Below are 27,189 nucleotides of genomic sequence, written 5' to 3' on the forward strand. Positions count from 1 at the left end.
TGTGTGTGTGTGTGCGTGTGTGTGCGTGTGTGTGTGTGCGCGCGTGTCCGCGCGCTGAACTGTAGTTGTACACATTTTAGTAAGTAATAATCAAGATTGCCAAATAGTCGCAGGTGGTATTGTACATCCAATCTATGGGATGGAAAGGATGGCCTGCTTCTTTTGTACAGGAAACGACTTGCGCAGGCACCAAAACACGTCGACGGTCGCAAGCGTTGAGTGTGAAGTTTCCTGCTTGCTTGACTGCTCTGGTACACACACGCACACACACACACACACATGGTGTTCTGTGTTCAATTGGGTCTTTTGGGTTGTTTCTGTTTGCCTTCCAGAGCGCCGATGCCGCCGCAGATACCGCCACCGCCGTTGCCGCCACTGCTGCCGCCCAGGTGGTTGCTGAGTTTTCTTCATGTTAGCTCTCAGTAGTCCCTGGCAAGGTAATTATAGTTTGCAAAAAGTAACAACATAACATAAAATAAAAGTGAATGTTAAAAAAAAAAAAAAAAAAAAAAAAGGGCAGGAAACAAATTACCAAATAAGTACTGTGGGAAAGTGTCCTTTTTATTTGTCAGTTCATCTCAGACGTGAGCATTCAGGGTTCCGTTTGATCATTTAGCTGTGTGGTTGTTCGGCCGAAGGAAGGTGGAACGGTCGTTTGGAACTTGTACTTTACTTTATTACGCAAGGCTGAAAGACCTTTTTTTTTCTTGCACTCAACAAATATGTTATAAATAAGAATAGAGACGTCAAAAGTTATTTTTTAAAAATTATAGTAAAACAAATAAAATAAAACCCGACCCCGAATCCAAAACCCAAACCCGAGTTTTAAATCCTAGTTTGAAAGCCAAATTTGAAACGCTAACCCTAGCGTGAAACCTGAACCATAATTTTAAACCCTAATTTGAAATCATAATCCTATTTTGAAACCCTAATTTGAATTCAAACCCTTGCTGAAAACCTTAATTTGAAATCATAATCCAATTTTGGAACCCTAATTTTGTGTTAAAACCTAATTGAAAACCATCACTCGAATTGTAAAACGAAATTTGAAACCCAATAACCCTGACCCTGATTTTAAACCTAACCCTAGTTGAAACCCTAATTTCAATCCCCAATCCTGGTTTAAAACCCTTCTTTGAAACCTTAACCCTAGTTTAAAAGACAAATTTGAAATCCTCGCCCTAGTTTGAAACCCGAATTTATCTTAAAACCCAAATTTGAACCCTCGATGGAAACCCTTATGTAAAACCCTAACCCAAATCTGAAACCCTAACTGGAGGTTGAAAGCCAAATTCAAAAGGCACCCCTAGTTAAAACTCTAATTTCAAACCCTAACCCTAATTTCAAACCCAACCCACAGCTTGATACCCTAACCCTTGTTTCAAACCCCAGTTTGAAACCCTAACCCCAGTTTAAAATCCTACTTTGAAACCCTAATCTCAGTTAAAACCCCCAATTTGAAACCCTGTGGGGGCTGCGGCGGCTACGAGTTTTCCCCAATGGATGCCCCTCAATCCCATCCGCATGCCCGTAAATACGCATTCAGGGTGCTGTGAATGCCCCCCCTCCTCTCAGGTGGATGCCCAGGGCCCCGCCCCAATGGCCCCACCCTCTGCACGCCCATCTCTCTTTTTAAACACCTTTACGTAAATACAAAAGATGCCTTTGAGGTCCTTTTCAAATCATTTTTTATCTTAACAGCCTTATTACTCGACAATCATTTTTTTGAAAAATGTATTACTATGCATGGTCATTTTTTCAGTTTTTGGTCTCAACGTGCTTGTTTTTTACCATTCTTTGTCTGCCCATTGTATGACCTTATTTCTGGTGTTACATGTTCAAAAGACAACTGCCAACTGACTAACTCGTGATGCGTGATTTTTTTTTTTTTTGGGGGGGGGGGCAATTTTTGTTGCCGTGCAGTCCTTTGCTGGATATACTGTACGTCTTCAGTTCAACAAGAGAAGGATTGTCTCCAACAAGTATGAACAGAGCATCTTTATGTAATCGGGAAAACTTTCTCATGAACAAAATGTTGATTCAGAAACGACTAATTAGTAGACTGTACATGGCTCTTGTATTCATCCTTGACACACGCGTTTAAAAGTTCTCAGTGGCCTTCGGGAGCTCCTCTCTGATGCCGTGAAACTCCACCACTTCGTCAATGAGCGCACTGGCCGCCTCTTTTAATACGAGCCGCCACTTTCTTCTTGAAAGCTCTCTTGGCGTTCTGAGAGTCCTTCAAGTACTTGTCCGTGCTGTCGTTAAGTCCTTAGGTCAGCTGCAAGACGGCATCCGTGACCTCCGCAGCGAGTCCACCAAGCTGATTATCTGCACCGCATAGTGCCGCGTGCCCGACCGGAGGAAAGGATGCCGGCGCAATTTGTACAGGCCGCGACTGACAAAGTTGAAGGATCCAAGACTCCAGATAAAAAGCGTCCAAAGACCTTCGTACGGATATCAAATTTTTCCAGGGAACGTGTTGATCACTCGGGAGCAGGACAGCATCTACGGCTGCGTAAGCTCCCGTTGGTCTTGTAGGAACTTTTTGGTGGCCTTCCAGTAGTAGAGCACCTGCACGACGACCAGGCCGTTGCAGGCCACCGACACCACGTAGGTGACCACCAGCAGGGTGTCGCCCGTTTCCTGAGGATGCAAGGGTTGCGATTCAAAAACAAAAGAAATCCTTCGAGGAGACAAATTATCGGTTATCGGTTACAGGCTAAGACTGGCACTATCAACCCAAACCGTGGCAAAGGCAATAAAAACAAATGTAAATTGTGTAAACTATTATTATTGTGATTCATTAATTGTAGCGATGTATTGGGAAAAAGATAATTCAACTTTAATCAAAAGTATTGGTTTGATTGATTTTCTTCTTCTATGGTTTTCATTGATCAAATGGTAAATGTAACAGGGTACACATAAGAAAATACAGTACTGCCAAACTGGGAAGAATTGTCATCTCTGCATATATTAATACGAAATTAGCTCAAATACAGAACTTTGGGGCTCTATTGAGTCAAAAAAAATCCAATGTATTTCAATGGGCATCAGTTAGACGTGCATTTTTGCTTTTGGCGTTCAACTGTGTAGTTTTAAGTTGTAATACACCCATTCACCACTAGTTGGAAGACATGGCTTGGTTGTGCTTGCAGCCGGTTTTACACTGCCCTGTTTTTTGTTGCGTGTACCTGCACTGAGGTGAAGATGCGTGAGAGTGAGCCAGCAAACAAAACGATGACAGTAAGAGCCGACAACTGGCCCGTGTGTCCGTTGCAAAAGTTGGTGGCCGCCTGAATCACCTGCAGACATGATTATCGACCACTGATTAAAAAAAAAAAAACGAAATTAAAAAGTACAACAGGTGACTATTTGAGGAATGTTTTGCTCGACCCTGCTGACGATAATGGCGGGCATGTTGGAGGCCTGCATGGCGGTGAGCAGGGACGCGGGGGCCAGTGGAGACAGCAGGAACGCCAGCACACCGAAGTAGAGTAGCACAAACAGTACGCCTGAACACAATATGGGGGGTGACCAACAGAGGGCAGCAGAGCACCATTTTCAATTTCGATCGTGAAACGGAGACTGAACTATGACAGGAAGGTTGATGGATTGAAAGACTGAGAACCCTAGAAAGACATATGGATAATTTGTTTATTATAAGTAAAAGAACATTTTCGAGCAAAAATCAAAATGTATAAATACTGTCATATTTGCCTTTTTATTTTACATTAAATTACTATAATCTACTCCTTTCCCCCCCCACTTTTTGAACTTTGGGTGCTTTTCATGTGTTTACTGATATTTTTTTATTGACACGCTTCATGCCATCAATAGGTTTCCCCTTAGGCTCGTCACGTTTGACCAATGAAATTACCACTTCACAGGAGTTATTTTTCGTCACCGATGACGAAATTATTTCGTTATTTTCATGAATTTTTTTCATGGCGAGACCGAGATGATGACGAAGCAAAACGTGGCTCTTTGATAACTACAATATGACGTGACGAATGGGAGATTTCGTTGACGAGACGAGACTGGACGAAATTAAATTAGTTAGCGCGTTGGTAGGTCGGTCGGACGTTCAAAATACATGACATCTCTTCCACTCAACCACCCACCGGTTCCACTGTATAAGAAAGAGAAAAATCATCTTCCAAGTTCTTAGTTGACTGAGTCTCACCTCGGCAGGTTCTCCCTCCGTAATGTTGAATGAGAAAGCCGATGATGATCGTCTGTAGCATGACGAAGAGCGCCTCGCCCCAAGCGCTGCCGAAACGCACGCGAGGCGCACAGGTGAATCGATTTCCAGCGGGGAAAATCGAGCTCTGTCGCGATGCCGTCGTGGGCCTCACCTGAACGGGAAGCTGTGGGCCACGCTGTAGGCCAGCGAACCCGTGATGGCGAGCAGCTCACCGAGCAGCGAGAGGAAGCTCACGCCCGCGGCGCTCTTGGCGCCCATCAGCTTCACGATCTGAGGCAGCTTCACTGGATGACACACCGTCAAATGATCAACGAAATCAATTATTCAATATTGATTAAATAAAAAAAAAAAAAAACTCAGAATGCATTTATCTATGAAATTAATTACTTGGCACATTTACCTTGCCTGAGTTAAAACTCAAATGTGGCCCAGGGCGCACAAAAATTACCCGCCCTGCTTTAAAGAGCAAAAAGAAGTGAAGCAGTCTCATACCAAACATTGATCCCAGGATGATGACGGTACCCAGGCATTTGCTGAGCAGAATCTTCAGACATGGCCCTGAAAGAGAAAGACCCACACATTTTTGCACTTCATATATGGGGAGGGAGTCCGGCTCAGACCTTCCTCGGGCAGAGGGGTTCATCAAAAGTCATTAGATTTTGCAAGAAAAAAATGAAGGCCTTATATGACATTCAAAAGTATAAAATACTTTGTGCAGAAACATTAATTCAATTCAAACACCCTTTGTAGGCTGCTAGTTAGCAGTTAGCACGGCGCTAAGTTGCAACAGCTCTCAAAGGGCTCGACAGTACATGGGCACTCCCAGACCCCTTTCAGAGCCAATGGATGCCCGTCTTGTCACTTGCAGTGACTCAAAGTCAGATTCTCTTGAGGCTTGAGGTGTATTTTATTCAGACACTCCTGATGATAGCTCATGTGTACATGCGGTAGAACGTGGGCATTCAATTTGTTTCAAGTTGTTTTATAAAAAAGGCATTCAATCAGATTTGCTGATGCTCGCAGAAAATCCCGATGCAGTCATCGAGCCGGTGTGGCGCATCAATCATTACACCAAGCACATTCCCGTTGCCGATGTGCCGCTTGCCGTCTTGTGAACGCACCCTCGCGCCGTACGGAAGTCTGAGTCGAGGAGCACGTACTCACCGTCCGTAAAGTCGAAGCGCAAGAAAAAAGCGTCGGAGCATAACTGCGGCAGCGAATACTCCAACAAAAGCCCCTCAAAAGGATCCAGCCAAGAAGTCCCTTTATGCAAAAGGGTGACCTCCGCCATTTCTCTTCGGTTTCAAGGATCGAACATTTCAAAGTTCAGGCGACTTTATCACTCACATGCTCATTGGAGCTTAAGTTACATTGTAAAGAGTCAACATGCAATTACTACCTCCACTGTATTTGTATGGAAATTTCCATTGCTTTGAAAATTCAACCACTTCCAATTGCAATTATTTGTATTTGGAAGTGGTTTTGTATTGTAAATTAATACAATACAATAAAAATTACAACAATTTACCATATTTTCCACACAATAAGGCACTTCAGAGTAAGAGGTGCACCTGGAAAGAATGTCCTATTTTAAAACTATTGTAATATTTAGGGCGCACCGCATTATAAGGTGCATCAAATAGAGGCTACAAGAGTGGCTGCAGTTGCATTAGGCATCCACTAGATGGAGCTACACTAACGGGAATACAATACAATCCAGCTTTATTTATATAGGGATTCACAACCGCTGCAGCTGTAACAAAGCGCTTCACAGAACATTTAAAATGCCACGTCCAAGATATCAGAATATTGATCCACATATAAAGCGCATCGGATTCTAAGGCGCACTGTCGGCTTTTGAGAAAAGTGAATGCTTTTAGGTGCGCCTTTGTAGTGCGGAAAATACGGTACTCGTGGAGAATACCTGTCTCGGTCATAACAAGGCTTTGTATATGAGAAGAATAAGTATTTTTTTATTTCGAAAAAAAAACTACAATAAATGAGATATTCTATTTGGTAACTATGAGAAGGATCTCGTCTTGGAAATATGAATTAAAAATCTACTTTATACAATAAACATAAAACACTATTTCTCCCTAAATTGGTTTGACAATAAAAAACATTTTCCATAAAAATTTGACTGAGTAAGATGTTTAACATATTTTTGAAAAATGATTGTATAATACACCAATTAGTACAGATGATAGTCACCACTTCAAACTATTTTTTTTTAATTGGGGGACAATATTTTTGACAATGATCACAATGGACAAAACTTAAGACTGACACAAATACTCAAATTAGTACACATTATGTAATCCTTTTGCATTGTAGACTGAACATCCTTTGTTCTTATGAAAATGACATATACGGCGTCCTCAAACATTTGGCATCATTTCATCGCCTCGAATGATGTCAAATTTTAATGGTGTGTGTTCAAACTAACATGACTTTTTTTTCCTCCTTGTAATCATATCTTATTGTTGCATTTGTCTCGGATTTGTAGTCACTCAAATAATCATATTACAATTTTTTTGAAAGGGGTGGGGGGCAAGAAGTGTATGTTTACAGTTTTTTTCAGGTTATCAAGACATGTTCATAAAACTCCACCCTACTTGAGACACACACACACACACACACACACACACACACACACACACACACAGATAAGGGATTGGTTTAGCAGGGCCAATGTGCAAGGTACACAAAACACACGCAGTAGAGGAACACGTGCCGCTTCCAAAAACGTTCGAACTGACTGAAGGAATTGACCAACAGAGACATCAAATCAGTCTGGATTTGTACAGTTTTATTTATGATCACATTCGGAATTCTTTTTCAACTCGAGGAATGTCATTTTGTGGTTTTCATCTTTTTGTTGTTGTTCGTTTTGGGCATGCTCTGTTTCTCGTCAAGTTTCCCCCAAATACCTTTGAGGGTGAGAGTTGCTCTGCGGTTGTGGAGGAATTCTTTTGCCTACTCTCGCTTCTTCTTCTTTTTCTTCTTCTTGCGCTCTGCCGAGCTATTCCAGTAGTAGAGGACCTGCAGGGCGATGATGCCGTTGCAGGCCGAGGAGATAACGTAGGTGAAGGCCATCAGCGCGTCGCCCGTTTCCTGCGGACACGTGTAACAAGACAAGGTCATCGCTGGGAAGAAGAATAAAAATGCAACAAAGTAGAAAGGACTCCATGTCTGATAATGAATATGACACCTTTTTGAAACACACAAAAATATTTCTTTAGTCTCATGAAAATACACATTTCTTTCATATCATTCTGACCTTCTTATAATTTTTTTTTTTTTTTGTTAATTCTGACTTTATTCTGATAAAATTACTTTTTAAAAAAAATTCTTTGTGGTGTATCGTCAGAATATTTCGACTCAAATCACCAACAGCGGCAGTGTAGCGCGTTCCAAATAAAATGGCCGCTACCTGGAGTGACGTGAAGATGCGTGCCAGCGACCCAGCAAACAACAGAAAGACAGAAATGGCAGACAACTGGCCCGTGTGTCCATTGCGGAAGTTAGTGGCTGCCTGAATCAGCTGCAAGACACCCAAAAACACATGCGAGAGTAAAACTCAAGATAACCACCATCTGACTTTTATTTCAAATACCGTATTTTCCGCACTATAAGGCGCACCTAAAAGCATTCAATTTTCTCAAAAGCCAACAGTGCGCCTTATAATCCGATGCGCCTTATATATATATGGATCAAGATTCTGATTTCTTGGACGTTTTAAACGCTCTGTAAAGCGCTTGGTTACAGCTGCAGCGGTTGGGAAGGTGCTAAAGAAATAATGCTGTATTGTATTGTATTCGTTTTAGCGTAGCTCCATCGAGTGGACACATAACATAACCGCAGCCACTATTGTAGCTTCTATTCTATGCGCCTCATAATACGGTGCGCCCGATATATGAAAACAGTTTTACAATTGGCCACTCATTGCGCCTTCCGAAGTGCCTTATAGTGCAGAAAATACGGTACACTAAGTTTTAATTGATTTCTATTCAAAGTATTTTAAACCTCTCAAAGAATTATAAATCTATTCAAAAGATTCATCTTTACAATCCAAGTATGACCACTTTTTTTTCTCTCTCAACAGCCTCTAACAAAATGAACTGCCATCAGCGCAAATTGCTGACAGCTAACTGCAACAATTCACTGTGATGTATAATAAATAAATAAACAAATAGAATGAGATATATATATATATATATATATAAGATACAAAAATAGCTCCTGAAAAAAACATTCTTGTTGCCGTAGGTTTCACCGTGCCTACCCTGCTGACGATGACGGCAGGCAAGTTGAAGGCCTGCAAGGTGGTTACCACCGACATAGGGGTGACCGGAGACAGCACGACGACCAGCAGACCAAAGTATACGATCAGAAAAAGGAAACCTGCCAAAAACAATTTGTCGTTACAGCTTTTTTTCCCCCCGCTCCCCTCAGCCTTTGCTCTCTTAAAATTGCCACTTTTTCTGGAAATACTTTTCTAGCTTTTTTTGGAATAGTAGGACTTTGGACTTCATTATCCAAAGGCGACCATTCTTGCATTTCTAAATTTTCGATTGATTTTCTTTAAAAAAAAACAAAAGCATGGCCTACCATGTAACGTTTCAGACATTTGAATTCCTCTGCGCTTCAAACCCCCCTACCCCAAAAATCTCGACTTGCTTCTTGTCTCACCTCTGCCGCTCCTCCCTCCGTAGTGCTGAATGAGGAAGCCGATGGTGACTGTCTGCAGCATGAGGAAGAGCACCTCGCCCCAAGCGCTGACATAACGCATCAAACAACGTCTCCTTAAACAATCCGCGGCTCGGTGAACGTATGGCCTGAGCGAGGTCCCACCTGAAGGGGAACTTGTTGGCGATGCTGTAGGCCATCGTTCCCGTGATAGCCAGCAGCTCAAGGAGCACCGACTGGAAGCTCAGGCCCTCGCCGCTCTTTGCGCCCATCATCTTCAGGATCTGAGGCAGCTTCACTGGGAACACAACAAGTACTTAGTATTTAAAACATTGTGTTATCATTTGCACGGAGGTATATAAAAGGTGCTTTACCCATCATCGATCCCAGGATGATGGCGATCCCCAGGCCTTTGCTGAGTAAAATCTTCAAACATGGTACTGAAACACAAATTTTGAACAAAATAAGAGAGAGTTTTCAATATTCGAGGCAAGGTTAATGCTGCTGGGAAAGGCATTTCAAATGACAGCAAAAGAATTCACAGAACATATACAGTGTGCCATCCGAAGGACAATGTCACCAAAGGAGCGTGTAATATCTTTAGTTCTCCATTATCCCTCTGCAAGTTCATTTGGGCTTCGGGTAACCCAAACTAGCGCCTGTGTTAGGGATGAAATAACACTCAATACATGACACTCACCGTGTAGGAAATTGAAATTGAGAAAAAGCTCATCGTAGCACGATTCTGGTATCAAATATGTCAACAAGACGCCTTTAAAGGGGTCCATAAAAGAGGACGCTTTCTCAATAACGACTTGTTCCGCCATTGTACAGCGGTCAAGTCACGTGACGTGGCATGTGCTACAGCTTAAAGAGTCCGTCTTTTACCAAACCAAGCAATGATTCTGTGGGGAACAAAATTTCGGACCAACGTATATTTTTATGAAGATAATTCCGGTAAGCATTAACAAAATAATTGTTTAGAAAAATCGCTCAAATTATTTTTTTACCAAAGGACGAGTTTCTATTTTCACACGTTAGCGAAAAATTGCATAGTCGCCTTTTGATTACGTCACTCACGCGCCGAACTCCTCAACGATTACGAGCAGTTTGAAAACGATCTGACGTCAAAAATGGCATTGGAGACCGACGACAACGATATGTTTGATTGTATTCTCATGGCGGATGAAAAATTCCGTGGGGAGGGCTACCAAGAAGGCTTCGAGAAAGGGACCTACCAAGGTCTGCAGACTGGCCGCAAACATGGAGCCTCTCACGGGGCTAAACTGTCCACGGAGATTTCCTTTTATCACGGATTTGTCGTTACATGGAAATGTCTTCTTCAGCATGGACCAGACCCCAAACTCCGAAAACGTGTCAAAGCCCTTGAATCTTTTCAGTATTTGATCCAGAATTGCAACTGTGATGACCCCAAATCCGCAAAACTGCAGGAGGATATGGCGAAACTTCGATGCAAATTCAAACAGGTCTGCTCCATGCTTAGCATCCAAACGGACTTCAAGGATTACACCAAAACGTCTCAAGCAGCTTCTTTCTAAATCTTGACAAGACTTGAAGGGCCAACGTGGAAACGCTATCTTGACAAACCCCCACAAAAAGATCTTCAACCTGCATTTCCATGGAAACACGAAGCATATGTGGCTTGTCTGTTAGTTTTTAAAAAGTGAGTCTTGTTTTGTTGTTTCTTTCCGTACTACTATAAAGTTTGTAAACTCAGCAAATGTAATTTACAACGGGCGATCCTTTTAGTGGTACTATATGTTTTAACCCAAATTAATTATTTATCATCTTCAAATTACATATTCTTATTGGAGGGGGTGTAATGACAAAAAATGTCAGAAGTTAATACGCATTGTATTTTTTTTTTTTTTAACATATGTATTTTTAAAAAATATTTCCGGTAAATCGGAGAACAGCACAAATGTCATGAATACAGGAGCAGTGTGACCAGGAAAAATAGGTTAAACAATTGTAAGATTATCATTAATATCAGAGGAAAAAAAAAAGTTCAAAAATAGTGCAAATATGAAGACAAGGCCGCATCATACATCACTTACTAAATTTGTCTCTCATCATGACGAGACAACTTTTACAGGAACGACTTATTCGAGTATTATACACAGAATATTACGACAATTTGACTTTGTTCTCGTGATATACATTGACAACAACTTTGATAAAATCTATACTTTGTTCTCGTGATATACATCGAAAACAACTGTGATAAAATCACGCTTTTCCTCCCCGAAGTCTTGGCCCTCAACCATGTTCAACTTGTCACTGCGGCAATGGCATCTCTGTTCCGCCAGATGGCGGCAGAGGAAAACCAATCGACGAGGTGTGTCTCAAAACTATCTTTAAGCGCAACGTATCACAACTCGGATGGACAAAGTGCTTTGTTTTTATTTTGTTTGTTTAATCAATATCTAGTGTTGAATCAATATATATTCATTTGTCCCATCTCTATTCCGTAATTCGTCACCGTACGTCTTAATTATGCGACAGTCATGACGTCATGGACGGCGCAGCCGAGTGAAGTGAATGGCTTTCTCTGTTGACTTCCAAAAGATCCTTTTACGTGAAACTCAGCTGGACTTTCCCGGCCATCCATACTCGGTGTCGGTACTGAAAGTGGGCTACTACGACCCGCAGCCCGATGGAACATTTCGAGCCGACGGAACCGTCACGCTCGTTACGGGAGATGGCAACAACATTCTGGTAGACACCGGCGGGCCTTGGAGCAGGGACTTTCTCGTAGAGAGTCTCCGGAAAAAGGGCCTGGAGCCCGGGGACATTCACTTGGTCGTAGGGACTCACGGCCATTCTGACCACGTGGGGAACCTTAATCTTTTCCCGTCTGCTGTGGTCATCGTGGGGTATGACCTCAGCCGAGGAGACATATATCGGCCCAATAAGATGGCACAGGGGCACGCGCACGTCGTAGACCAGCACGTAAGAGACGTTCAATTTATTTATGCATTCATCCGTTTTTTACGGTCTGCTTGTTTGAGTAGATTGCATTGACGATGTATGTACAGTAGGTGACTATACACCCAAAAGACAATAAAGCGTGTTGGAATCATGCGTTAACTGTTAGTATAGTCAGGGTATATGAATGAGCCAAGGGGAAAGAAAGTAGCTTTGAATACTAGAGGAAGATGGAAGCGTGGTTAAAATAACATGACGGACTAACCAACTGACGTTTACAGTTTGGCACGGCTCGAAAAAATTACGGATTTACGATGATGGGCGAGTGCCTAGGCCGCTCCCGGATGATGAATAATGGACCAGCAAAATGTTGTTAATCGCACACCTCTGTAAATCATAGGAGTGTATGTGTGCCTTCGAGAGGTGTGGCCCAGGCGGCTGGGATGTGACGGCTCCTGTGTGGTACTATTCGTCGAGTGATTCAGATTGCCGCAATCGTCATGTACATTTTTTTTTTTTAGATTTAACATTTTCATCTTGTGATGTTACTATTCAATACAACCACGAAACTTCTCACCTGTGTCTGTGTTCCAGGTGTGTGTGGTTCCCAGTCCAGGCCACAGCGGCCAGGATGTGAGCGTCCAGGTGAAGGGAACATCGGTGGGTACGATTCTGGTGGCTGGGGACCTATTCGACTGCTGCGCCGATGACGACACGTGGCGGGACTTAAGCCTGAACCCTGCCGCGCAGGAGACGAGCCGCCAACAGGCGCTCCGCACGGCTGACGTCATCATACCGGGTCACGGCCTCCCGTTTCGGGTCCTTCGAAAGTCCTGAAACCAGGAGTCGGGAGCTTGGATTGACTTGACGATACACATTGCAATATGAAAAGTATTACAAGTGAAAATAGAAGACTTTTGTTCGGACTGCTTCCTTGTATATTTGCTCCATGTGGAATTAATTAATCAATAAATTGTTGTAATAAAATATTTGGATGTCCTCATTATGATGTAATTGCAAAAAGAAGTAATGTCTAAAACAGTGTCATTTACGAGTTATTTACACGAATGAAATTGGAGTAATTCACATGGAATATTTGGAAGGAAAAAATTGATCCGATGCCTGAGATAAAAGTGCAAATTATTGTGAAAACATACTGCCACCGCATAAAAACTCATAATTTGTATGAGGAATAATTGTAAAAACTTTCTACACTGTAAATTCAGATTTTTCCTCATGAAGGGATAAAATGTAATTTTTTAAAAATTAACTTGTGATTTGCAAAAACGAAATACAAATATCGCAAATTTGCAATTTTCAGAGGGAAAAAAAATCATAAAAGGTTTATGCCTTGTTATAATTTGTCATCTTAAAACTAACTGCTGTACAATTACCCTCATAATAGTCACTGATTTTACCTTTTAAAATGACTACAATAATCCCGTATTATTCTCTTTGAGAGTGAAACAGTTACGACTTTTGCTAGCTAAGCAAGAGCTCTCTGAGCTAGCGCAAAGTTTTCTCAGACAACCTGAACAGTCCAGCTATGAATGAAAACATTTTTTAAAATCTTATGACTTTTTTTCCCTTCTAAACATGGCATCTTTATTTCTATAACATTCTTTTGTCAACTCTGGCAAAAATGATTTTGTCAATCTGTCATTTGGCAAACTCCTCCCTATGACATCATCATGTTATTACCCCCCCCACACCTCCCAACCAAATCATTCAGAGTGGTAGTACCAGGCACTGAGCGCTGTTTACATCACTGAGATTAATAACCTCAGTCTATGTGTGTTTCAACCGTCAGGTATGGACGTTGACACGCCCTAAAGATCTCAATCGCACCATAATTCACTGATAAGACCATCAAATTACAACACACGCATGCATGCAGCCCCCCTCCCCCGCCCCGACTCCCACCGACTCTATGGCAACTTAGATATGCAGCTTTTGCATATTGCGCAATGCCGTGAAACTATTCAAAGCACGGGTGGTTCCAAAAGGATTTACATTTTGATGTGGTATGCTTTGGATTGTCATTCTTGTAATACTTTTTTTTTTTAAAAAACATAAATAATTTCTGTAATAACCACAACTTAATTTTGGTAAAATCTATTTGTAAACTTTTGAAATATAATTTCATTTCTCAGTTGTCGAGAATCTTAAAAAAAAAATCTTTCATCAATCTAAATGCCTAAAAGAAATAGACCTTTTGAGAAACAACATTTTGCAGATTTTTTTTTTTTTAATGAAATTATGACTTCATTTTTGTAATGACTTCCGACTTTTTTAAAATCATGCAACCATCCAGCCATTTTCTTCCCCTTATCTGGGATGGGCGTTGTTTTTAATATATATATTTTTAAATTAAACGATCTACTTATTTTTAGAGCAATTATGACCTTAATTTCTTAAAGTGTAATACACCTTTTTTCTTCAAAGAATTCCCTTTTAAATATCAAGCATTAAAAATAATTTTCAGATAGATTTTTTTCTTGACATGCCCAATTTATTCTCTGAATAAATGACACCTTCATTTTTTAAAAAAAATCTTCTACTACTCAACCTTTTGTCTTTGTAACATATTATTGGAAAAGAAAAAGGCGCAAAGCAAACAAAGCTGACTTTTATGGCCCTCATGGAAACACTGTCGATACACACTCCCATGCCATAAAGTCCAGGTCATAAAATGTCTAATCAGGCGGCGTGCGCTTATCGCTGATCGGTCCACCTTTTTGCATGACACACACTGTAGCGCTAATCATATATATAGTCATATATCTGAAAGAGGAATTCCCTCTGTGTTATTTTGTGCTTTCACCTGCAAACATGTGTACGGGAGCGTGCTCCAAGTTCATCGCCGTGCCCCTCTACATCCTGGCATTGGTCTCCATCATCTGCAACATCGTGCTCTTCTTCCCCGACCTCCAGACCAAGTATGCGGCCGAGGATCGGGAGGGACACCCCCGGATCACTGAGGAGGTGAAATACATGGGAGGAGTGATCGGAGGAGGCATCATGGTGAGTCGTTCAAATTTTGGGAGCCATTGAAACATGAGAAATGACCCTCAAATGGCCGCTTCGGACCAAAATGGCAGACTTCCTGTGTGTTTTCCCTGCATGGGTTCTTGAGACTCATTTGGGGCTCTGCTCACGATACGCATGGCTATTAAATGCCGTGTTGCTAACTAAAAGGTGCTTTGAAGGTTGAATTTTCATCATTTGGTCGAATCGTTAAACTTCGCCAACACTCACATGCAATGCCCCCCCCCAAAAAAAAAACCCGCAATTTAAAAGGACAGTTTAGACATTTTTTTTAAATCACTTTTTGTCATGAATTGACAGTCATGAAAAATATTATCAGTGGAAAAAAAAATCAGTCATCTCTGGCCCAATCTTGTGCCTCTAATTTAATCTGCAAGAAAACACCGTGCCTGAAAAAAAAAACTATCAGACATAATGCATGATTTATGACGTGTCAATCATATGTTGCGCACTTGCGAGCAACACAATGCTGTCTTCCAAAAATAAAAATAAAAAATTAAAACCGATAACATTTTGTGTTTTACTAATACTCAATTACAAAGAAAGCACTTTTCTGGAAAAAACAAGGTGAGGTCTGCATGAAAAGTTGAAAACTCCCTTTATTGTTGCCCATTTGTCTAGTAGGGTGGCACGGTAGAGGATTGGTTAGCAAGCCTGCCTCACAGTGCAGAGGTCCACGGTTCGATTCCGACTCCGGCCTTTCAGTGTGGAGTTTGCATGTTCTCACCATGCCTGCGTGGGTTTTCTCCGGGTACTCCGGTTTTCTCCCACATTCCAAAAGCATGCATGGCAGGTTAACGGAACACTCTAAATTGTCCCTAGGTGTGATTGTGACCGTGAATGGTTGTTCGTCTCTCCCTTCGATTGGCTGGCAACCAGTTCAGGGGGTTCCCCACCTACTGCCCAAAAACAGCTGGGATAGGCCCCAGCACGCCCCGCGACCCTGGTGAGGATAAGCGGATCAGATAATGGATGGATATGTCAAGTATACGTGATTCCAATGTGGTAGTAATCGGACAAACTCATCAAGTTGGTCTTTGAGGCATCGGGAGAAACCGTGAAAATGATCCTAAAATGGCTGCTTTGAACCAAAATGGCCGACTTCCTGTTTTTCTGCTATGGGATCATGGACTTTTTTTGTGGGTCTGATGGCCTTTTTTTTTTTGTGCTTCTTCAATTTCACATTGGTATAGAAAACTGGCTCTGAACTAGGTTTGGCTTTGAGGCAACTCAAAATGGGTGCTTTGAACCAAAGTGGCAAATTATCTGTATCATCCTACATGTGTTTTTGAGATTGACCCTTAAACAAAATTCTATCTTTTTTTTTTGTTTAAATACCACATGTCATGTCTTGATGCTTCTGTCTGAAAGGTCCTCATCCCCGCCATCCACATTCACCTGACCAGTTCTGGCAAATGCTGCGCCAACCGTTGTGGGGTGAGTGCAAATAAACTTTTTTTTCGGCCCCATAAAACCCAAGAAAAAAGCTTGTAAGCTTCTGACACAATGTCCCGCCGCACAGATGTTTCTGTCCATCGGCTTCGCGGCCGCCGGTGTGGCGGGGGCCGTGTACAGCCTGAGCGTGGCTGCCCTCGGCCTTGCCAACGGGCCGCTGTGCTACTGGAGCAATATGCAAAATCCCTTCCCCAAATGGGGGGTTCCTTTTGCAAACAGGTAATCCGGATGTTCGATATTTTGCAGAGGAATTGTTCTATAATAATAATAATGATTCTATATATTTTTTAAATCTATCTGAAAAACATGAAGTGGATTTTAAAGAATTAAAAGATTGGAGCATTATGACTCATTCATGGCGACTCCCTTGGCGAATTCAGGGCAGTATATTACAGACATACAGTTCAGTGAGACGGAGAAGATGGTCACAACTCCTCAGTTAGTTGCAGTAATACCAGTCGGGATTTTTGGGCGGGTTTTTGCGCATGATAAAGAAAGTACGTATTGCCCTTTTGTCTGCATTCGTGTTTTTGATTTGTGTTCAAAGACGCCGACTACCAATGCTAATTGTTAGCATGTCTGTGGTGTTCCAAATTGCGTGTTAGCGTTAAGTTTGCAAAGGCAAGTTTGTTTAGATTATTTTGAGAGTAAACTTCAACAGGGAGTGTCAGTAAACAACTTTAAGCTTTTATGGCCTGGGGGCGGGGCTTCGCTATCTGTCTCCAAACAAAAAAAAAAAAAAAAAAAAAGATCGTACAAGTAAATATGAAGTCAGGTCACTTGAATCCCTAGGTGCTACGATACACTAGCTCCAGAAGATGACGTCGCGCAATTCTCTGTTAATGGTCCTTGCAGCACTGGGAGCTACCTGACAGAAAAGCACATGTGGAATTGGTGCATCCTCCCCAAGGATGTGGTTGAATTCAACGTGGGGTTGTTCTCCACGCTTTTGGTGGCAGCCTGCCTTGAACTGATCCTCTGTCTCATTCAAATGATCAACGGGCTTTTCGGATGCATCTGCGGCACCTGTTCCGGAAAAGAGGTAGGGGCCAGGGCTCCCTTTTCGGCACCCTTTCATACTAAGCGTAATGCATTCATGGAGGATTTGAAATGGTGGTGATAAGACACACTGTGGTGTATTGATTACAAATCGGGGTGGGAAGTGCACAATAACACACTAGTACTGTATCACAGTCTATTTTACTGTCGGTATCATGATACTGTGCTTACATGATCATTAATGCACGAGAAGAAGACTTTGTATGTGACACTTATTTGAGATAAGAAATGATCAAATTGCTTCTAGTGTGATAGTATGGCATTTTTCCAATACTGATATCACGATATGCTAACTTGTAAAATGATAGTATGATACTTTGCCGACAATATCTGGAAACTTTTATAGACACATCATATCTATTACAATATTTTGCCAACGGTAACACGATACCGCGTTTATGCAATACTTGAAATAACCGGAGGGAAAAAAAAAACACGGGATGATGACATCAATATGAGAATTAGACTAAAATCTATTATGCTACCATTACATCTTGACAACGATATCAGGATACAGCAACTGAAATCACAACTGCAATACGTCATGAAATGTCGCCGACTGCAATGTACAGTATGACGGTAATAACCAACATGTCTACACGCATTCTTTCAACAGTAAGCCAGGCAAGGCAGACACTCAATGACGAGACGACCCGCATCAAGATCATCGGAGCGGATCGACTTCAGCTCCAGTGTGCAAATGCAAATAGACAGTTTGGGAAATTCTTTGTACACCGTGTAGGCCTTCCCATTACTCCATGATGTGATTCCTTTCTCTGCTTCCCATGACTGACAACACTCATAATGGCTGTGCTTTATTTCTGTGTGTGTGTGTGTGTGTGTGTGTGTGTGTGTGTGTGTGTGTGTGTGTGTGTGTGTGTGTACATGTTTAAACATATTTTGTAATAAAGCTTACAATGAACACAGCGGGTTGACGTATGACACAGAAAATACTGCAGGGAAGGGGGCAACATTTTTAAAATCTCTTCTTTCAGGAAGGAAGGAAGGAAGGATGGAAATGAGGAGCTTATGAAGGAAAAGGAGATGGGATGAAGGAAAATGAGCTGCTGTTGATGCTGGGAGACAAAGAAGGAAGGGAAAAATAGTATGACTGGAAGAAAGGAAGTAAGGAGGAGTAAGCAAGGGGGAAGAACGGGAGGATGATGGAAGGAAGGCAACAAGGATTTCAATCTGAAACCACTTTTGTGGTGAGCGATTTCAATTTTTTTAGCCTTTGTAACTGTAAAATTAAAGTATATCAATTTCAAGTTGTTCTGCCTTTTTTTTTTTTTTTTTTTAGATCATAACATTGTAAACTCCCCCCACCCCGCCCCACCTGTGGGAGGTCATATTTATTTTGGTTGAGGAATTGTGAGTGAGAAATTCTCTCTCAAAAGTACAGACAAGCAGAAGGGCATTTTGTTCACCCGGGAGACAACTTGTTTCCATAATCGACACTTCTCAGTTAGTAATGCATTTCCGTATAATAATAGTCTACATTTCTACTACACACATCCAACACAAGAGCTGTATAAAAAAATTCTGAATGATTATGAGCATTTACGACTTCTCTGTGATTTCTCACACTTCCTCCGAGGTTTTATTTAGTCTACGACAGGCTGGATTAAGAGGACAGAGGGGGCATGTTGTTTGGGTGTTATGGAAGCCCTGCAGTCAGGTTTCGAGTCTTGCCTGGGGACTCCACGGGGAATAAACGTCGATTTTTAGCCGCTAACACGGTGCAGCAAAATATTTGTTTTGTGCGTTTCTGGAGATGAACTTCAACTGGTTGCCTTGGGCAGATGAGGAGGAACGGATTTATCTTCCCCGCGGTCCACGTCAGCAAAATATTCCAAGAGCAGGTGAGTAACTGGGGCACGGTTGTGTGTGAAATTTCAAGTCGAAAGAAGACTTTTGGGGGAGGGGTTTGGCCCACTGTAGCGGTTGGGTTTAAGAGCAGCGCTTGCGGTCTGGTAAAACTTCACGCAATTTTTTGGAGGGAACAATTGGGCTAGAATTGTATGAGAAATTTCTAGTCTGACTTTTTGGGGGTTGAGGGATGTGATTTTTGCAACTTTATGTCCTAATAATAGTGCTCAATAGCGTTTAATATAACATTGTAAATGCTGCCTTCATTATCAAAGCGCCCATCAGGGGAAATTTCAACCGCAATGGTGTGAGAAAATGCAAGCAATTAATTTTAATAGGCTCCTACTTTCAAGTGTTTTGTGTTACTTACTTTTTTGGGGCGGGGGCAAGTACAGGCATGTTGAAATGTGGGGGAAGCCTGGGGCTCCGTGAAGGAAATGTTGGTCTTGTTGCTTCTTGTATATACACGCGTCTTGCTTTAAGGCCAGTTCTAATTCCCCACTTATCAGCTTAGGGTGGAGGCATTTGGCACAACAGTCGGGAGTAATCTTGTTTGACTGATCCTGCGCAGGGAAACACAGATTGAATGGACACAGGTTAATACTGCTCCGGTATAGTATGCACTTGCATAATATGAACAAGCCAAAATGTTCCAAAATTAAGCACTCAAAGTCAGAAAAGTTGCAGCAATTCCATGAGGTCTCAAAGCAAAAAGCAACTATTTTACAAGTGACTTTTTTTTGGTGGGGGTAGGGGGCATGCATAATGTTACGAGGAAAACGTTATAATTTTATGTACACCTTTACACTTTTTTAAAAAGCCTTTTAAATGTATGTTTTTGAATAATTATGGAGCACCTAAGGTGATATGGAAGAAAAAAATTTGTGTACATTTGCAAAAAAAAAAAAAAAAATCAAAACAAAAAACAGGCTTTACACAATCCGGATTTTGGGGCCGATCAACAACCAGCGAGTAAAAATAAAATAAAAATAAATAAAAAAGATAAAACCAATCACCCATCCGATGCTGAACTAATCGATCCAATCTATGTAAACAGCTTGTTTATTGACTGAACAGTCGACCACAGACATCACCATCAATGAGAAATTGAAGAAAAAAAATGGTGGTCTCTTAATTTTTTCCGGGGCTGTAATAATCTCTCCTATCAATGCTGATAAACAGTCAAGAGATGGGAAAGTGTGTGTGTGTGTGTGTGTGTGTGTGTGTGTGTGTGTGTGTGTGTGTGTGTGTGTGTGTGTGGGACCAGGGTGATTCGAAATAAATCCGAAAAAAGAATTAGTTAATCAATACAATTAAATGAAATGAAAAATAATGCAAAAACAATAGATTGTTATCATTACAAATGTAAAAAAAAAATCTCACAATTGTTTGTTTGTCGAAATTAAATACATTTCCTTTAAAATATGCATCTGAAGAGGAAGTTATAAAATTATACATGCTTACCAAAAGAAAAATTTCAACTGGCCACAGACTTATTGGTTTTATTTTGGAAGTCACCGGACGTGTTTCTCACAGTCGCCCCTTTTATTTTTCTAAGTGAGCGGAAGTCATGGGCATCTTTTGTCTCGCTCGCGCGCCGCCAGCTCATCTATCCCCTTGCGTGCACAATTAGGCAGCTCGAGGAGATAAAAAGCCAAACGCCCGAGACGTCTTTCGGACCCCGCTCCCTATCCGAACCCCAGCCCCGGCCCGGTTCGCCTCATCCCCGCAGCGAGATGTTCCGAGCTCCCGGCGGCTACACACGAACACCGCCGCCGATACCGGTCCGGGGACACACCGATGCTTTTCAAACGGAGAGCCAGGTAGCGTTCGCTTTCTGCAGGGGAGCCGGAGGGGTAGCGGGGGGTGTAAAAACGGTGCAGATTGAGAAAAAAAAACGGCGAAATTGCGATGCAGGGATTGCGTAGGGGAATAAACGCAGAGATAGCGGGGGTGGGGTGCGGGGGCTCCTTCCCCCTCCTTCTCACGCAAAGGCCTTTCTCCTTCTTCATTTCTTTCCCATTTTTCGCTTTAAAACGAAGGGGGGCAAAGAACGGCTCGCTCCGTTTTGAAATCCGGTCCACGGCAGATATTTTCAAGAGTCCTGTCATATTTGTTGCATCTGTTGATTTTTTTCTCTCTCGAGAAAACCGTTGGCAATGCTGCGAGAAAATGATCAGAAAGCTATGCGAGTCAAGTTACAAGAAAAAAAAAAAAGTCGCAATCTCACTGGAGTAAAGACGTAAAATCGCGGGGGGGGGGGGGGGGGGGCAAACATCCATCGTCCGACAAAATGGTTAGAATGCCAGGAAGGATGAATGCAATGTGACAAACCAGGATTGCTCTAATCAATAAATTGTAACGTTTGAAACAAAATCCCATTTTTGATGAGGAAAAACGTGCAATTTTGGAAAAATGTCCTTGAGAATACTGTGTAAAAATAGTCAGGTTGTTCAAAAAATCGCAAAGTTTCAAGAATACGGTTGTAATATGGTGCAAAATAAAAATGGAAGGTAAACAAGAAAAAAAGGAGCAGCGTGGTGAGAATTTTGTGATGTTGCAGAAAAAAAGATCGTCTGGTTGAAAGGAAAGAGGCTGCAATGTTATGACAATAAAGAAATATCATGGGGGAGGGGGGAAGTCGGAATTGTGCAAAAGTCGCAATGCTACGAGAGTAATGCTGTAGACAAGAAAAAAAAAAGTCCCAATGTTATAAGAAAAAAAAATCGTCCATCATTTGAGATGGAACCTGAGTGCATTGGGGACAAGTTTTTTTGCGGCTCTGGCTACAAATGTCTCGTCCACTCATCGGGTTGATTCCGTACATCCGGCAGGATGCTGCGAGGGCTGGTGTGCGGCCGGCTGGGGCCGCTTTGGATGTGGAAAGCTCTGCTGCTCTTCGTGGCCATCGCTTTCGCTGGACAACTGCTGGGAATTATCTTCAGCAAAAGGTAATTGTGGATTTTCTCTCTCTTTTTTTTAGCTAGCCATCGTAACGTCGCCGGAAGGAATAAAGTTGAGATTTTGAGATAAAAGTTGTAACGCGGTTGGGGGAAAAAAGCTGTGACAAAAACTCGTGGCGGGAACAAAATCTCACCGGCAAAAATCTGCAGTTTTGAGGCCACAAAGTTCTTGTATCATTACCCCAAAAATAAATTGGCTATAGTATGTGAGAAAGTCACACCGTTGAAGAAACCAAATTGTAATACGACGCGGAGGAAAAATGGGGGACGGGGTGGGGGACAGCTAACAACAAAAGTGTTTTCTTCCTCATTCATTTGTGTCTCCAAAAGCAGCGTCCAGCCGGCCGCTCGCTCCATCTTCTCATCCCCTGACGCCCAGGGTCCGTCCCTGGGGCCGTGTCGGCCCCACACCCACATCATGTTCCTCAAGACCCACAAGACGGCCAGCAGCACTGTGCTCAACATGCTCTACCGTTTCGGGGAGGAGCGCGGCCTCCGCTTCGCCCTTCCGCTGGGCTACCAGCTGGGCTACCCGCTGCCCTTCAGTGCCCACAGGGTCAAGGGCTACCGGGGCCCTCGAGTTGTCGAGTTCCACATCATGGGCAATCACATGAGATTTAATAAAGCTGAGGTGAGTGGGTGACAGGATGGGAGAAAATTAAATGCACGAAAAAAAAAAGTCCTGCCATCCCAAGCAAAAAGTTGTCATTTTGATGGCTTCAAGCGCTTGTTTGGTCTGATTGCAAGTCACCGGTGGCCGTCTTTGGTGGTCTTTTAGGTGGAGAAGGTGATGCCTGCGGACACCTTCTACTTCTCCATCATCAGGGACCCCGTCGCTCTGGCCGAGTCCTCCTTCGCTTATTACAAAGAAGTGGCACCCGCGTTCCGGAAAGCTAAAGGCTTGGGCGACTTTGCGGACGATCCCGGCAAGTACTACGACCCGCGCGCCCGCAACAACCACTACGCCCGCAACTTGCTGTGGTTCGACTTCGGCATGGACCACAACGCCAACTTCTCGGCGGTTCTGGCGCGGCACGGCGAGGCCGTGGTGCGCCAGACCTTCAAGCTGGTCCTGGTGTCCGAGTTCTTCGACCAGTCTATGATCCTGCTGCGGCACGCCCTGTGCTGGCCTCTGGACGCCGTCGTGTCCTTCAGCCTCAACGCGCGGCAGCAGAAACCGGACGGCGGCGCCGGCGCCGCTTTGACCGACGGATGGGTGGGCAAAGTTCGAGGCGGGCGCTTGCCCGCCAAAGCGCCACCCAATCTGTTCCTCACGGAGGAACAGCGGGAGAAGCTGCGCCAATGGAACGCCTTGGACTGGCACTTGTATCAAGCTTTCAACCGGACCTTCTGGCGTGAAGTGGCCGCGTTCGGCGCTGCCCGGATGGAGCGGGAAGTGGCTCTCCTGCGGAGCCGGCGCGAGGCCCTCGCCGGGGCCTGCCTCCGGGACGGCGGGAAGCCCGTGGAGGCCCACCGCATCCGAGACAAAACCATCAGGCCCTTCCAGAGCGGCTTGGTGAAAATTCTGGGCTACGAGCTGCAGCCGGGGCTGGACAACGGCACCAGGATGTCCTGCCTGAGAATGATTCGCCCCGAGATCCAATACAAAGACACGCTGGACGCCAAACAGTTTCCGCGGGCGCAGTCGCCGCAAGCCCTGCCGGGGCTGCAAAGCCCAAAGTTAGCCTCTGATAGGTCTTTTTTCAAACTAGACCCATCCAGGACAGGGGAGAAGGGTCGGGACCCGGGAGGGAGGACAGGGGAAGAGGGGCCGCGGGACTGGGACGGAAGTCGCTTACTTAGCCGCAACCGCAACGAGTCCACCGCAAGGACGAGGAAGCGGCCAGCGGTTTAAGTGAACTCTCCTTGAACTAAAAACTTTCATCGTACTTCCACTTTCCAGCTTTTTTTTGCTTCTGGGCGCTTCCGACGGCGAGACCGTTGACTTCAATGAAAGAGCCTACGGATGAGTGCATTCGGGCCACGCACAAAAAAGAAAAAAAAAAGATATTGCAAGTCCTGAGAAAAACGTTAATAAACTTGTAGTGCCACAGGAAAAAAAAAAGTCATTTTGCGGGAAAAAAAAGAAGAAAAGTCAACAGACAAAGCTATGATTTTCGACGATTAAAGTCGCAGTATTGCAAGAAAACAGTCATAAAGTTACCAGAAAAAAAAAATTGTAGTTTTAAGTAAATTTGTATTTTATGCAAATAAAAACATGTTATGAGTAAAACAAGGTCATAAAATTGCCAACTATATTCGATAAAATAACTTATCCGGTGTCAATGTGACAGGGATAAAATTCTAATATTAGATTAGATGTAGATTTTTTTTTTATTATTGTTTTGCAACAATCAAATCTTTGTGAAAAGTGGAAAGATGTGACATTAACAGAAAACACTGCAGTGTTGCAGAAATAAAATCCTAACAGCGCAAATTTATCATTTTACAAGTCAATGTGATTGGAACATAGGTGTCCTAGTTGGAGGAAAAAAAAAAGCCAGCGATTGAGGGAAACAATATTACGAGACAAAATTCACCACATGCAAATATTTTAATTTGGGAATATATTGCAGCTTTCTCCCCAAAATGGTCAACTTTTTCCGAGTAATTTTTGGACTCTTTTCGTCCTGGTGCAGGCCAGGCCAATACTTTTGTTGGACGAAAATGGTTCCGCTGTATTCCCGTTACTGTCACCTTGGTGTATTTATACATGTTTGAAAAGGTACTTGGAGTATTATTTTGAAAGGTACTTTGTGGAATGAAGTATTTCATGTGTTGCACAACAATGGCTGCAAGACTGTAGCACCCGTGAAGCAAGGCGAACAACTGGAACATTTACATCCTTTGTGGGATTATTTGAAGAAACTTGATGCTTTTATTTGGGAAATTGTGACAACAATAAGGCAGATGAAGCATTTTGTTCAATTGCCCACTAAATTCATTTTTAGGAATCCTATCCAGAGATGTATACCAAATTTCCTCAAATAGCGGCCGCCTGGTTTTTAAACGCCGTGCCTCAATTCATGCCACGAACAAATAATCAGCCTCTTTAATTATTTATGAAAGTAGACATATTTTATTGTTGAGTATTTATTTATACAGTCTGATGTTAAATATTCTAAAATGCTTTGGTACGAATGAAGGCCTTCTCTCCAATAAGCACCCAGTACTCTGCACTAAATAAACATCTGTGGCCACTGTTTGAGGAATTCTTTGCCAGCAGAGAAGCCAGATCATGTGATGCTTGTCTTTTCTCTCTCTCCGTCTCTCTGTCTCTCTCTCTCTCTCTCTCTCTCTCTGTCTCAACCTCTCTCTTTTTTTTGTACCTCCGCATGGTTTGCCGGACCCAACAATGCGTCCATTGATAATTTGTCACCGGACTCTGAATATTCAAGTTGACAATAACTTCAGTGTTTAAGTCCATGAAATAAAAAGTCACACAGACAGACACCAGGGATCGGAGTTTGCTTTTTCTGTGCTACGTGGACATATCGCTCCAAAAAGTAACAATAAGGAACCAACAAAAGTGATTTTTAGTTTGGTTAATGTGTACAGGTTTCGACAATATAGTAGTAATTCTTATTTTTATTATATCTTGATCACAGTAAATGGGCAACGTTTCAAGGAAAAAAAATATATATATACACACACACACACACATATATTACATGAGACATATGAAGTAACACAAATGTTATAAGAAAAAAAACGTAATATGAAGAGTAAAATGTAAAATGCTAATGCTTAAACAATATTTTAAAATTTAGGTCCTTGTTTTTTGTCCAATTGTTACTCTATGACCAACACCTAATTTGTGCAATATTGTATTTGTAAAAAAAAGTATATATATCTTCCGTTTTATTTTTATGATCTACAGTGGTATAACCAGCGTCGAGCAATCAGCTCGTCTACTCTCGTCGATCGATTACTTTGGTCTCGTACAAACTTCAGCCGCTCCAAAGCCGTATCGATTAACCACTCTGCTGTTTTTTTTATCTACAAATTACCATCAAATGCGAACTCGCTGTGGACTTTTTGCTTTGTTTCTATGCAGCGCGACATTTTCGGGACGCACGTCTTGGTCGTGTGTCCGCCTTTGACAACGTCCTCATTCCCTTGTTTGTTTACATGGCAACATATGGTTGGTGAGCGCAACTTTTTCGCTGGCCATGGAGTCGCTGTTTGAACACACTGTGTATTTTCCCGCCGCGGGGGAAGCGGCGGACCCGGTGGACTGCGAGGCTCTTGAGCAGAGAACGCACTTTTACCTCGGGGAGACTGTCCATTTTCTTGTAGTGCTGCGTAAAGGTCGTTTGTTAAAGGCAAAGCCAATGGGAGACTTGTTCGCTGTGGCGACCGTTGGTGCTCAGCTCGGCGACAGTCGGCTAGACTTGAATAACAGCGTAGAAGAAGAAACAGAAGCGGAGGAGGACCAGGCTGACATTTCTTATGAGGACCACCGAAGAAGTGCCAACGCAAACCGGAAGTTCATAGAGTGCTGCCCGATTCTGAACCACAACAATGCACGTCATAGGATGGAACCGGTCAAGGTAACTCCCCCCCACCCCAAAAGTTCTATTTTCTTCCATTTGGTGGCACCCTTGAACGATAGAACTTAGAAAATGTAACTACTGTAAGTAAAGTAGTATTTGTGTTGACTGTGTACCTTTATGGGGCGTGGCCTACCTGTGAGTCTTTGCTCATAGCTGCTCCTTGCAAGTGTTCTCAGTTGCCTGTTCCTCCCATTTGATAAACAGTGAAAGTGCGCTGGTCACTGTGGCTCTCCTTGCTCACATGCTAAGGCATTATGGTACAGCACTTAAATTCAAGGATGACATCTTGTGCCATGCTTGTCCTGCAGTCGACTCAGTTGTCAGAAGAACAGATTTCCTTCCGTCTTACAGTTACTCTCGACAAGCTCCCGGTCAACACACTCCAAGCCAAGGT

The 27,189-nt window shown here is 42.8% G+C and overlaps 5 protein-coding genes and 1 long non-coding RNA gene across 9 annotated transcripts in view; 4 read left to right on the forward strand and 2 right to left on the reverse strand.

Moving 5' to 3' along the window:
- LOC109520301 (uncharacterized) overlaps positions 1 to 2,340 on the forward strand; it is a 3,753-nt gene extending 1,413 nt beyond the window's left edge. The window contains exons 2-4 of the long non-coding RNA XR_002169144.1: positions 171 to 251; positions 333 to 437; positions 2,270 to 2,340. This is a non-coding gene — a long non-coding RNA (uncharacterized LOC109520301). The remainder of the gene's footprint in view (positions 1 to 170; positions 252 to 332; positions 438 to 2,269) is intronic.
- Positions 1,582 to 5,657, reverse strand: LOC109520300 (mannose-P-dolichol utilization defect 1 protein-like). Its single transcript, XM_019877425.1, has 7 exons — positions 5,372 to 5,657; positions 4,700 to 4,765; positions 4,359 to 4,491; positions 4,187 to 4,272; positions 3,397 to 3,515; positions 3,195 to 3,305; positions 1,582 to 2,646 (listed from the first exon to the last, which is right to left on the reverse strand). Exons 1-7 carry the CDS (start codon positions 5,496 to 5,498, stop codon positions 2,509 to 2,511), a joined length of 780 nt encoding a protein of 259 aa, XP_019732984.1. The 5' UTR covers positions 5,499 to 5,657; the 3' UTR covers positions 1,582 to 2,508.
- Positions 5,658 to 6,995: 1,338 nt separating this feature from the next.
- LOC109520365 (mannose-P-dolichol utilization defect 1 protein-like) lies at positions 6,996 to 9,763 on the reverse strand. Its single transcript, XM_019877531.1, has 7 exons — positions 9,597 to 9,763; positions 9,271 to 9,336; positions 9,062 to 9,194; positions 8,900 to 8,985; positions 8,493 to 8,611; positions 7,641 to 7,751; positions 6,996 to 7,321 (listed from the first exon to the last, which is right to left on the reverse strand). The coding sequence occupies exons 1-7, from the start codon at positions 9,721 to 9,723 to the stop codon at positions 7,184 to 7,186; spliced, it is 780 nt and encodes a 259-aa protein (XP_019733090.1). The 5' UTR covers positions 9,724 to 9,763; the 3' UTR covers positions 6,996 to 7,183.
- Positions 9,764 to 9,947: 184 nt separating this feature from the next.
- On the forward strand, positions 9,948 to 12,848 carry mblac1 (metallo-beta-lactamase domain containing 1). Of its 2 annotated transcripts, none has more exons than XR_002169164.1 (2): positions 9,948 to 10,580; positions 12,440 to 12,553. XR_002169164.1 is itself a non-coding variant. In XM_019877532.1 (2 exons), exons 1-2 carry the CDS (start codon positions 11,459 to 11,461, stop codon positions 12,680 to 12,682), a joined length of 654 nt encoding a protein of 217 aa, XP_019733091.1. In that variant the 5' UTR covers positions 11,392 to 11,458; the 3' UTR covers positions 12,683 to 12,848. The 2 variants fall into 2 exon arrangements, 1 of the variants encoding a protein (XP_019733091.1); XM_019877532.1 differs by lacking the exon at positions 9,948 to 10,580 and adding an exon at positions 11,392 to 11,869 and having other exon boundaries at positions 12,440 to 12,848.
- Positions 12,849 to 14,588: 1,740 nt separating this feature from the next.
- tm4sf21b (transmembrane 4 L six family member 21b) lies at positions 14,589 to 18,227 on the forward strand. The gene is made up of 5 exons (XM_019877429.1): positions 14,589 to 14,869; positions 16,265 to 16,330; positions 16,416 to 16,567; positions 17,204 to 17,390; positions 18,024 to 18,227. Exons 1-5 carry the CDS (start codon positions 14,678 to 14,680, stop codon positions 18,024 to 18,026), a joined length of 600 nt encoding a protein of 199 aa, XP_019732988.1. The 5' UTR covers positions 14,589 to 14,677; the 3' UTR covers positions 18,027 to 18,227.
- Positions 18,228 to 18,787: 560 nt separating this feature from the next.
- On the forward strand, positions 18,788 to 24,260 carry gal3st4 (galactose-3-O-sulfotransferase 4). Of its 3 annotated transcripts, none has more exons than XM_019877489.1 (4): positions 18,788 to 19,269; positions 22,111 to 22,227; positions 22,570 to 22,870; positions 23,018 to 24,260. In XM_019877489.1, exons 2-4 carry the CDS (start codon positions 22,112 to 22,114, stop codon positions 24,092 to 24,094), a joined length of 1,494 nt encoding a protein of 497 aa, XP_019733048.1. In that variant the 5' UTR covers positions 18,788 to 19,269; position 22,111; the 3' UTR covers positions 24,095 to 24,260. The 3 variants fall into 3 exon arrangements, with proteins under 3 accessions (XP_019733048.1, XP_019733046.1, XP_019733047.1); XM_019877487.1 differs by lacking the exon at positions 18,788 to 19,269 and adding an exon at positions 20,789 to 21,099; XM_019877488.1 differs by lacking the exon at positions 18,788 to 19,269 and adding an exon at positions 20,790 to 21,099 and having other exon boundaries at positions 22,573 to 22,870.
- Positions 24,261 to 27,189: the final 2,929 nt, after the last annotated feature.

This window comes from Hippocampus comes, unplaced genomic scaffold (genome assembly GCF_001891065.2).
Source record: "Hippocampus comes isolate QL1 unplaced genomic scaffold, H_comes_QL1_v1.1 scaffold143, whole genome shotgun sequence".
Lineage (NCBI taxonomy): Eukaryota > Metazoa > Chordata > Actinopteri > Syngnathiformes > Syngnathidae > Hippocampus > Hippocampus comes.

Bases quoted from the DNA above. Each gene is read 5' to 3' on its own strand.
- LOC109520300 (XM_019877425.1), bottom strand. From the start codon at position 5,498: ATGGCGGAGGTCACCCTTTTGCATAAAGGGACTTCTTGGCTGGATCCT. The intron at 4,766-5,371 runs GTGAGTACGTGC...TTTCTCTTTCAG, and splicing joins GCGCTTCGACTTTACGGACG to GGCCATGTCTGAAGATTCTG. The intron at 4,492-4,699 runs GTATGAGACTGC...TGTGTCATCCAG, and splicing joins CATCCTGGGATCAATGTTTG to TGAAGCTGCCTCAGATCGTG.
- LOC109520365 (XM_019877531.1), bottom strand. From the start codon at position 9,723: ATGGCGGAACAAGTCGTTATTGAGAAAGCGTCCTCTTTTATGGACCCC. The intron at 9,195-9,270 runs GTAAAGCACCTT...TTGTGTTCCCAG, and splicing joins CATCCTGGGATCGATGATGG to TGAAGCTGCCTCAGATCCTG. The intron at 8,986-9,061 runs GTGGGACCTCGC...GCGTTATGTCAG, and splicing joins GCCAACAAGTTCCCCTTCAG to CGCTTGGGGCGAGGTGCTCT.
- mblac1 (XM_019877532.1), top strand. From the start codon at position 11,459: ATGGCTTTCTCTGTTGACTTCCAAAAGATCCTTTTACGTGAAACTCAG. The intron at 11,870-12,439 runs GTAAGAGACGTT...TCTGTGTTCCAG, and splicing joins CGCACGTCGTAGACCAGCAC to GTGTGTGTGGTTCCCAGTCC.
- tm4sf21b (XM_019877429.1), top strand. From the start codon at position 14,678: ATGTGTACGGGAGCGTGCTCCAAGTTCATCGCCGTGCCCCTCTACATC. The intron at 14,870-16,264 runs GTGAGTCGTTCA...TCTGTCTGAAAG, and splicing joins TGATCGGAGGAGGCATCATG to GTCCTCATCCCCGCCATCCA. The intron at 16,331-16,415 runs GTGAGTGCAAAT...CCCGCCGCACAG, and splicing joins GCTGCGCCAACCGTTGTGGG to ATGTTTCTGTCCATCGGCTT.
- gal3st4 (XM_019877487.1), top strand. From the start codon at position 21,077: ATGCTTTTCAAACGGAGAGCCAG. The intron at 22,228-22,569 runs GTAATTGTGGAT...TGTCTCCAAAAG, and splicing joins GGAATTATCTTCAGCAAAAG to CAGCGTCCAGCCGGCCGCTC. The intron at 22,871-23,017 runs GTGAGTGGGTGA...GTGGTCTTTTAG, and splicing joins TGAGATTTAATAAAGCTGAG to GTGGAGAAGGTGATGCCTGC.